The sequence below is a fragment of the Sinocyclocheilus anshuiensis genome, unplaced genomic scaffold (genome assembly GCF_001515605.1).
Source record: "Sinocyclocheilus anshuiensis isolate Anshui unplaced genomic scaffold, SAMN03320099.WGS_v1.1 scaffold1810, whole genome shotgun sequence".
NCBI classification, from domain to species: Eukaryota; Metazoa; Chordata; class Actinopteri; order Cypriniformes; family Cyprinidae; genus Sinocyclocheilus; species Sinocyclocheilus anshuiensis.
Genome location: NW_015547669.1, coordinates 731,640 through 743,325, shown reverse-complemented (window position 1 = coordinate 743,325; position 11,686 = coordinate 731,640). Strand labels below are relative to the sequence as shown.

Here is an 11,686-nt window from a genome sequence, read left to right as displayed (position 1 = left end):
GACACATTTTATATTTCAGGATTCACAGATGAATAGAAAGTTCAAAAGAACAGAATTTATTTGAAATAGAAATTGTGTGTAACTTTATAAATGTCTTTACTAGCACTTTTGATCAATTTAATGCATCCTTGATAAATAAAATTATTGATTATTTGCCAAAAAAAATAAAAAATCTTACTGAGCCCACACTTTTGAACAGAGATATACTGTATGTTACACAACTGTAGAGTCTGGACCAATCAGACACACCATTTTTCATTAGATTGACAGACAGTTGACCCTGAGAGGTCAAGTAAATACTTACAGTGGATCTAAATATTTATAATTAATTATAACTAGTTATGATTAATTATTCATATTTCCCCCTTGAGCTGATTCGCTACACAACCATAGATTAATGTATATTATTGATAATGTAGTGAAGTTCAACTTGTGTGCTTTTTTTTATTTTCTTCCTTTCTTATGTAATTTCTTTCTTTCAGAGCCTGAAAGCAAAGCAAACGAGAAAATGATAGAAACATAAGAAATGACAAAATAACAGAAGAAACAATAAAACAGCAACACTGTCATAACCAGACGTGATACAACCAGATTCTGTCCACATCACATGTTACGCGGTTATAAAACGTGACAAGTCACAGCCGGTACATAATCAAATTCATAAAAATAATAGTTTTAGCATTATTCAAAACTCATGCAGTGTTTGTCCGGGAAAACACTTGAACTCAGTTTGAACATTCTCATTTCCTTTTTCATTTACTTTCAAGCTCTGAGTTAAATGATCCATCGTATCGTTTCATCATGGCCATTAAAGCCACACAAAATATTAATCGAACTCAAATGAAACCTTTTCTGATGTTACTGAATCTCAGTCAGCACCTGATCTGTCAGCTGTGAAGTTATAGAAGTAGAAACCATTAGAGCTATGACCACTGAACGACTCTGAAATGCCACTCTCAGAGAAAAAAATAAAAGGTACAAAAGCTGTCACTGGGACGCCACCTTTTCAAAAGGTACAACAATGTACCATTAAAGTACAACTATTTACACTGGAGGTACTAAGATGCACTCTTGAGAGTGTATGGAAGTAATTTGGTGTCAACTATAACCAACCACTGATCCAACAAACCGTATGAAGGCATTTTCTGTATTGATTTTTACCTGTATTTTGACTTATGAATTGCATTTTGTTGTTGAATTTACCATATGTGACCCTGGACCACAAAACCAGTCATAAGAGTCAGTTTTTCGAATTTGAGATTTATACATCATCTGAAAGCTGAATAAATCTTAACTCTTAACATTAATCAACTATTTGAAAATCTGGAATCTGAGGGTGCAAAAAAATCCAAATATTGAGAAAATCATCTTTAAAGTTGTCCAGATGAAGTTCTTAGCAATGCATATTACTAATCAAAAATTAAGTTTTGATATATTTACAGTAGGACATTTACAAAATATCTTCATGAAACATGATCTTTACTTAATATCCTAATGATTTTTGGCATTAAAGAAAAATCAATAATTTTGACCCATACAATGTATTGTTGGCTATTGCTACAAATATCCCCCAGCGACTTAAGCCTGCTTTTGTGCTCCAGGAAAACAAATGTCCTTCCAGTTTCTTTCTACTGAATTTCTCTTTCAGCGATCGTCTCTCTTTTGAGCAGGGCCAGATTCGTGCCAAACTGGATTCATCTTTTCCTCTGGGTTCAGTAGGATGTGATTTATGTGCTTCCAAAGGCTCTTTCACACCAGACGCCAATGCGGTTTTCAATGGAAACTATGGATTCCTGTGGAGCTCTTCACAACATTCGCTTTGTAGATTCAACAGATTCTGTGCAATAATTAAATAAAAGAAGAAATAATACAGATACAGCATTAGCCTTGCAACAACTACGCTTCGTTGTGTTCGACTGTGAAAGACCTCGAGACTGTGGTATTTTCTGCTTGATACTAAAGTGCTTCTTTTTGGGTTTTCAGCTGCAGAAAAGGGAGCGCTCGTGTCGATATTTCATCCAGGTATTTTCCTCTTTATATTTGCACCGCTTTCATCCTCACGTCTCATGCTTTTCTCTTCATTCGCACCCCAGCTCATGTTCCTTGTGTTTTTGTGAGGTTGTGTTGTTGTCATTTGAGGCCTTGACCAAATGTAACCTCCACCTTTGCAAATTACCCATAATAATCCACTCGCTCTTAAACGCTTGCATGAGCGAACGCAGCCTACGATCACAGGAACACGCTTGTGAAAAGAAGTGAACTTAAGCATGCTTTTAGTGCAGAAATTATATACTTACGTGTGAACTGTTAATTGCAATTAAATTAAAATGTATTATAGTTTCGGTTTATATTAAAAATGCAATTAGTTCAACTTTAAAGTGTTTTTGACCTACTGAAGTAGGACTTGACTACAGCTTTACATGTCATTTCATAATTACTTCTATTGTCTTTTGAAATATGCTTAGAGTACTGCTGAATGTACTGACAAGCATTTATGGTAAGCTAAAATATGCTTTGATATAATTTCTGTTGAAACTTGTGTGTCATGCATTTAAGTCTAGTTGCAATTTAGTAGATTTAGGCCCGGTTTCACAAACGGGGCTTAGCTTAAGCCAGGACTAGGCCTTAGTCAAATTAAGATATTTAAGCGACTAAGAAAACATTACAAGTGCATCTCGACACAGAACAATGACACCGACATATTTTAAGATATGTCAGAGCAAGATATTTTCAGTTAAGACAGCGCAAACATGTATTTTAGTCTGGGACTAGCTTAAGCCTTGTCTGTGAAATCGGGGGTTAAAATATATTGACTTTAAATATAATATTGTATAACACACTACAGTTAAAATGATAATTAAGTACTTTCCATGTGCTTTAGTATGTTAGTCAACACATCAAAATAAGGTGTGTATATCTTTAAAACGCAATGATTTAAAATGTATTTTAAAGTAAAACTTTTTTTTGACATGATTACAAAATGCACTTTTTAAGTGCACTTAAGTGTGTTCAGAAACAGTCATAAAAATGTCTCTCTTTAAGTGACTTAAGTGGCCTTTTATTTCATTAATATTATATTTTCAGCAAGTGCAGTTTATTAAAAATACACTTTTTTAAGATTTGAAGTACACTACAAGTGTACATTCACTACAGTTAAGCGCACTTATTTTTCACAAGGACAAATGCAATTATCGGTCAGCTACTAATTGTATTATTAGGTAATGATCGATTTTTGTTCTTGGCCTCATTATTACCCATGACTGTGTTTTTGCATCAACGAGAGCAGCTGTGCTTATTATCTTTTGAATAAACCGGTTTTAGGTCACGTTTGTAAGCTATAGGTTAGAATTAATTCAGTGTTGTTCAGAAATGCAGGCTTGAGAAGCACAGCTGCTCTCAGATCAGCAGTCGCCTGCAGCTTTTTGCTTGAGCTCTGTCAGGTCATGTGACCGTCAGCCTTCCCAGCATGCACTTGACGATTGTTGAGCGACAGCTGTTTTGACAGAGGTCAGAGGTCAAGTAGACTGGATGAAGTGTGTGTTGGATGTGACGTATGTTAGTTGAGATGTCAGAGATCATGAGTGTTGCTGAAGATGCTTCATCTGTTTGACTTGTAATGCGTTTTCAGACGAGAGCTTATAGTGTGAATCCAAATCTGTCTGTTTGGCTTCAATTCACTTGAACTGAACCTTTGATATGGCCTCAAAACAGAACGTAACTTGTGTACATGATGGTGTAACATGTATAGGTGCCTTATATAATTCACTGAGAACTGGGAACATGTGGTTATTACTAATAGCATTAGTAATGTGCAGGTGAGACGTCAGTTTGTTTGCAAGCATGACCTGAAAAGCACCATGTTTTTAGCAGAGTTAGCAGGCTACGTCACTCTGTGAAGATTATTTCCAGATCTACTCCGTGCGTATGATTTAGTTTGAACCAGTGTTATTTTAATATTATTTACATGATTTTATAGTTTTTGAAATAGGTTTTATTTGTATATTTTCAGGTTCATTTTTAGTTGTGTGCCATGTCTATTAGTTTTTGTTCTTTTTAAATATTACGATTTAGGCTTGTTTGTTTATTATTTATGCATGTATTTGTTTGTTTATTTTTTCAGTTTGTTTATTTTCTGTTACTAATAATATTAATAATCAGACATTTTAGTTAATTTATTTAAATTTAAATTTATTTATTTTAAGTATAAAAAATAAAGTAAAATATTTTATTAGTTTTAGTTTGCAATAATAACACTGGTTTGAACTTGTGTTCACTTGAATTCAGTTTATGAAGTCATAATCGAATAAATTAAATACATAAAATATAAATCCACATCTGTATACTAAAGGATATAAGAAATAAATTAAGAAATTAATACTTTTATTCTGCGAGGATGCATTATCTTGATAAAAAAGACAGTAAAGACATTTATAATGTTACAAAACATGTCCATTTTAAATAGAAGCATCAAAGAAAATTTAAAATAAATTTTGAAAGAAAGCATTTATTCTGAAAAATAAAGTTTGATAATATATACAGTATATATGTATGTGTTCAAGAATTAATTAAACTGATCAAAAGTGACAGTAAAGACAGAATGTTACAAAATATTTCTATTTCAAATAAATGCTGTTGTTTTGAACATTCTATTCTTCAAAGAATCCTGAAAAATGTATCACAGTTTACGTAATAATCAGAAATGTTTCTTGATCAGTATATTAGAATGATTTCTGAAGGATCATGTGACACTGAAGACTGGTGTAATGATGCTGAAAATACAGCTTTGATCACAGAAATAAATTACATTTGACCATATATTCACATAAAAAAAACTTATTTTAAATCATAATAATATTTCACAGTTTTTACTGTGTTTTTAATCAAATAGATGCAGCCTCGGTGAGCAGAAGAGACTTCTTTCAAAAACATTACCAGCAGTGTATATGTATCATAAAATCCAGATTCAAAGCTTTTTAACAATTAATGATAAATGTGTCCATTTTCAGTGAATTGAACTCAAGTTTTGTTCAAGCGAGCATGACAACATTGCATAAGTGCTAGCTCTTTCTTTGTACGTGTTATGTTTGTCAGAAAACACCTCACACACAGCGATCAGAAAAGCTTTGGTCTGTTATTCCTGATGCTAAGGATGTGATGTGCACAGAAGATACAGTCGTTGTGGACGGGAAGAGCAGTGCATTTCCACTGAGAGCCGAGAAGCACAGAGAGTTTGATTATTTTTGTTTCGTGCTCCGGCGCAAAGTTTGTCTTATTAATAACAGTGATGGATCGATACCCGACCTGATCCCGCGTTAAGAATAGATTCCTAGCGCTGTGTTCAGAAACCAAAGCTCGGGTACAGAGTATGTTTTTCTGAGGGGAAATGGGTTTGATGTTGAAACTATTGATGCCCTTTCACGATCAATAAACGGCCCGCAACAAACTGAGCCGCTGTTGTTCTGAAGGAAAGAGATGTTCATGCGTTTGGAGAGCTGCGGCCCGTCTGGATGAAAATTACAGGGTTATTCTGTATATTTCTCAGTCTGTATGCCCACTGCAGCCTTCCTTTCCAGTTTACACAAAAGGCTATTATTGAGAATATGGGGGATATTATTATATAAAACAATGAAGAGAACATATTGATTAATTTCTTCATCACTGTTAAACGTGGTATTGTATGCTGCCAAACATTGTTGATAAGTCTATAAAAGCATCTGCTGAATGCATAGATATAAATGTGTTTATACACTTCTATATGCAAATAGCATGTTTTCTGTTGCGCTTAAATAGCTGCTCAAGTGGAAATTGCAATTATGATCAAATTATGTTGTTCTAAACCCATAAGACTTTCTTTGATACAAGGATTGCAAAAGGAGACATTTTGAAGAATGTCCTTGCTGCTCTTTCCCCAAGCAATTGTACTGAGACCAAAGCTTCAAAAGGAGGCACCTTAAAAGCAGCATATACAATTAGTCTATATGCAATTATATTTAATGTCTTCTGAAAGGATTTGACAGATTTGTCAGAGGAAATGTATTTTAATCCTCGTGCTGTGCTGAAAATCCTTTACCTAATTTGGTGTTCAAAAATGACCAGCCTTTTAGAAATCGCTTATCAATTTATTATGCTAGATCATCTCCGAATCTTGGATTCAATGTTTTTGTCAACTTGTTTTCTTTCAGTTAACACAGGTTTTGTGTTTCATTTTGGAACTGAAAAAAGTAAATAAATAAATAAATAAATAAAAAATTGTGGATGATTTTGGCAATATTCGCTTTAAAACTGAGGTGCATAAAATCAGATCAGTGAGGCCTACGATCAATCAGTCTCAAAAACAAACACAAAACCTGTGCTAATTAAAAGAAAACAAACTGATAAAAGGATTGAATCAATGATTTGGTAATAATTCCGCATAATAAGAAATGTATGAGCAATTTTTGTAGGCGAGTCATTTTTGACTGGGAACAACCCAAGTGGAACAAGGTGGGAAAAAACTTGGGAAAAAAGTAAAAAAATTATAATTTTTTATGATAATTTTTAGTCCTATGCAAAAAAAAAAAAAAAATCAGGTTGAAAAGTTTTAAATACAACATGAGCGTTAAATTGAACTGCGAAAAGACCAAATTATTTTGAACTCAAGTATTGAGTACTTAAGTATTGTAAAATGCTGTTTTGGTTTTTTAATGATATTTTCCGGCGCTATTTTGGTATTTTTTGGAGATTGACATACAGACAGTCAATGTATGGGAAAGAGCTGCATAAATATTCTTCAAAATCGCTCTGTTTGAAAATGTATTTTAGGTATTTTTTTTACTCTTTTTTTTTTTTGTGCCAGTGCAGCATTTTTAATTGCCATTGTGTTCAGTGTGTGTGCTATATAAAGAAACCCAGTCAGGCACTGCTGGCATTAATAAAGCCATTCCTTACTGTACCTTGCGGGAAAAGTGAATGTCAGTGTCAGTGAGATCATGTGAACATGTGAAGCTCATGTAAGCGAAGCTAGACCTGACGGACTGAATTTACAATGGCTCTTTACAACTGTCTCATGAATAGACTGCTGACAACATATTGAAACTTAATTTGCTGTAAAGTTGCTTTGCAACGATTTGTAACGTGAAAAGCGCTATACAAATAAACTTGAATTGAATTGAATTGAACATGATTAAAGCTCGCATGAGCAATGAAATAATTAAAGCAGCATTAAAACCTTCAATAAAAGTATGCATTGATTCAGATATGAGGCAAAAGATCATGTATGAACACGTGCTTAAGATGCACACAATATATAGGATGCTAAGCTATAAATACATTGAAGTCATTTGGTTTCTGTAATTTAATGCATACTTATATTCTACAATATTAGCATTTGTGCTCAAATAAAGTGCTGTTTATCATTAGTCAGTTTTAGAAATTTGTGAATGGGAAAATACTTCTTTTTTTTTTTTTTTTTTTTGCAATCTTCAGAATTCCGAATTCATGTCTTTGCAATTAATAACTCATAATTGCAATTCTGTGAAAAAAAAGTCAGAATTGAGAGAAAAAAAAAATGCATTTTTTTTAAATAAGCTACTACATTTGAAAAAATAGTAATTATATCTGAGAATATAGTATTTTGCTCTAGTGCATAAAATGTGAAGTTAAACGAAGGCTTTAATGGCCAAACAGAAGCATTTTCCAGTATGTTACTTTGATAGTGGGCGGGACTAATGTGCAAGCTGCAATCCCATTGGCTAGTGCTGCATTTTAATTTCAGCAAATCACTATAGGTGCATATGGCAACATGATTAATATTCATAAGCCCAACAACTTACTATTAGATATTAGTCTACCTGAGGGAATACATGAGGACAAAGAGAAGTCGTTGATGATTATTGTAAGCTAATGTTGTTAAATAAAACATTTTACGTTTGAATAACATTTAGTGTGTTCTCAATCTTGAAGCTCATTATTGTTAGTCTTCTGTTCACAGAAACTCTCAATGACTAATAATGTCTCAGCAAACCCAATATACACGGCTGCAACAATGTTTTAGTTCTACTTATTGAAGTTCTGTTATAAAAAATGCTTGATTGACTGATATTTATTAAATATGATTGTATCTTCATGAATAGCAATTTAAAACCACGGCCGTATTGTGAAGAGAGGCTGATGAGATGTGAAAGTAATTCCCAAAATAAGTTTTAAGATCCTTCATAAACGGCTGCATTAATAGATACATTAGTGACCATACAAATGCAAATGACTTGAGTTTACAGTTTGACGTTCACGGATGCGTTTAAACCCTTCGTCGACGCTCACGAGCGCAGCAGCACTTTTGTGTCTTGTTTTATGTGCTGCTGCTGTTCAGAATTATGAATTATTAACTGTTAAACAAACCGTTTAATGATGGTGAGATCTGCTTTGTGTGTTTATAGTTGCCTAAACACCGTCCTACTGTGAGAGTAAGAGCTCGTTGTCTAGTTTACATCATGTTCAAGTAGCAATGCTAAGCAAATGTATACATTGGCAAATAAATAGTGTAAATGGTTTACAATTCAACCATGCAAACAAACAAATACCAATACGTACAAATTCCCCCCTTTGTCTTTTCTGCTCTGACTTTGAAAGATCAAATCAGTTTCTTTTAGTTTGAAAAAAATAAAATGTGCTCACCCTCAGGCCATCCGAGATGTAGATGAGTTTGTTTCTTCATCAGATTTGGAGAAATGTAGCATTGCATCAGTGATGCTCTGCAGTGAATGGGTGCCGTCAGAATGAGAGTCCAAACAGCTGATAAAAACACCACAATAATCCACAAGTAATCCACAGCACTCCAGTCCATCAGTTAACATCTGGAGAAGACAAAAGCTGAAACAAATCCAGCATTAAGATGTATTTAACTAAAATATGAATCTATACTCCATAATAACGCTTCCTCCAGTGTAGAAGTGGTCTGGTCTGAATCAGGAGAGAAATCTGCACAGATCAAGCACTGTTTAAACAGTCCAAAACAGCTCTAAACAAATATATGGGTGCATTTTGATGTGAGAGACAACAGGAGATGCACTTTTTCACTGGAGGAAGTGTTATTATGGATTATGGACTCATATTTTAGCCTGACGCAACTGTTTAAAGTAAAAAAAAAAAAAACATCTTGATGGATTTGTTTCAGCTTTTGTCTTCTCCAGATGTTAATTGATGGACTGGAGTGCTGTGGATTATTGTGATGTTTTTATCAGCTGTTTGGACTCTCATTCTGACGGCACCCATTCACTGCAGAGCATCCATTGCTGAGACACTGATGCAATGCTACATTTCTCCAAATCTGATGAAGAAACTAACTCATCTTGGATGGCCTGCGAATGAATAAATGCTCAGCAAATTTATTTTCTTTTTTTTTTTCCTTTAAGGAAACAATTTTAAGCCACAAATATGTGTTTTTGGAGCTTGTTTTCTTAATTTATTTTACTAGCTAAGTAGATTTTAAATAGTTTGCTTATGTTTCTGTGTTTGGATGAAGCCAGCCATAATTTCTCGTTTTAATTTTTTCTTGATTTTTTTTAAATGCAGGCTGTTGCTATGCATTTGCTAGGATGTTAAGTTTAGACTAATCAGTTTGATTGGTTTGAAATGTAGCAGCTCATTTCTTGTCAATATGCAACTTGATTGACATTGTTTTGCTATCAGAGATTGGAGGTTAACTGTGCTGCTACGGTTTGGCACACGCCGGCTGGTTTCTGTCTGACGGGTCATTATTGAATGGACTTTAATGGAGAATCAGTGTTTAACAGGATGTGATGTTTTAAAGATGAACGCGACCTTCCTTGAGCCCAGTGTGATGATGCTGAACGAGAGACGGACACACAGACCATCTGCTGCTTTATCAGTGCTGTCTGTCTGCCAGGATCACACACACACATGCATTTACTTCTTATTTTTCCTCGGTACGTCTTTGGAAAAGTGCAATATGAGTCGAGCCGGTGTCTATATGCACAGCATGAGAGCGCATGCAATATGTATTTTAAAATTAGAACTTGTATTAAAAACACAATATGGGTTTTCTGCCTTTAATAACTATCAGATTGATCAGCAACACACACACACACACAAACTCTCTCTCTCTCACACACACACACACACACACACACACAGACGAGTTGTAATGCAGTCTGGAAGTCATTCGTATGTATGAGAAGGACCATCTAGACGAGTGAGAGCAGAATGTGAAACACAGATATATGTCAGGAGTTGTTGGAGTTTCTGGATTCTTCTTCTTCTCTGCTGCTGCTGTGTGAGATGATGATGATAATGATGATGATGATGATGATGATGATTCAGTCCTGTATGTCCGAGCTCACTGAACACTTTGCTGCTGAAAATGTGAGGGTGAAGCTGTCAGGAGAACTGTCTGGAAATGACAGAAAGAACAAAATAAGAGCGTATATACAGCCTGTTTTTAGAGCCGTTAAGATGTCTTGTGTTGTCATATTATTTTCGTGACACTTACACACTTTCCCACTGCTACAGTATGTGAAAAACACACTCTTATAAGTGTAATATGAAAATATAATGGAAATTAAATAAAATAATGAGCAGAATGTGCAAATTATTAATTAATTAATTAATAATAAAACATTATTATTATTATTATTATTATTATTACTACTACTACTACTACTACTACTACTACTACTAATAATAATAATAATAATAATAAAAATAATAGTTAATATTGTATACATTATGATTATTAGTATTAATAGTATTAGTAATTAATATAATTAAAAATATAAATATATTTATTTTGTTTTGGAGTGAATTGAGATTTCTTGGTGAGAGATTTTCTCTGTAGTTCTGTTTTAGTTATACATTTTTGGTTTTGTATGTGTGCCAGTCATAGAAAATATATTTCTGTTCAGATTAAATGCTGCTGCTGCTGCTAATAATAATGGTAATAATAATAATAATAATAATAATAATAATAATAATAATAATAGTTGTGAATAGGTCTTGATGATCTGCATTAGGGAAATTGTATCTCTGTTTTGTTTTCTTTTTTTTTCTTCTTTAGTTATTCATTTTTATTTTATTTTGTATGATGGCTCATAAAGCAGACATTTCTATTTAAATCACCTCACATGCATCGTGTCGGATCAAGCTCTCAGTTTTACATTTGTTTCTAATGTTCTGCTAATACGTTTACCTCCCGAATCCTTTAAACGGCTCATCTGCATCACAAATCTCCTCGCAATCCGTGTGCATTCATCTAATCTGCATAGACACATAGAGCACTCGAAAATGAGATGTTTAAATTAAGTGTGAAGCTGCGATCAGCACCAAATGTTTTCTGTATGAATATGCATTGTGTGATATCTGATGATTCATGGAGAGAACTGGCTCTGAGCTCAGGCAGCCTGACCCGGGATCAGTGTTTAATCTGCTGGCGTTCCCGCCGGGCTTTGTGAGGATCTGAGGTCAGGTGCTGCTAAAGCTGCTCGCGGGAGGATCGAACCTGTGTAAGCCGAGAGACAGACCGGTTCAGTTCGGCCTGAGCCGGTTCAGAGCTGCCACGGATTACAGAGACATTTCAGAGCTTATACCCGCAGAGCAACAGTAGACAAGTGTGTGTGTGTGTGTGTGTGTGTACGGTGTATATTTATTATGTATATATAAATACACACACATGCATGTATATATTTAAGAAAAA

At 34.1% G+C, this 11,686-nt stretch overlaps 1 protein-coding gene across 1 annotated transcript in view; it reads left to right on the top strand.

Moving 5' to 3' along the window:
- LOC107702709 (adhesion G protein-coupled receptor L3-like) overlaps nucleotides 1-11,686 on the top strand; it is a 64,051-nt gene that overhangs the window by 12,989 nt on the left and 39,376 nt on the right. Inside the window, exon 2 of the mRNA XM_016505108.1 lies at nucleotides 1,984-2,022. Within this exon, the coding sequence (XP_016360594.1) occupies nucleotides 1,984-2,022 (39 nt within the window). The remainder of the gene's footprint in view (nucleotides 1-1,983; nucleotides 2,023-11,686) is intronic.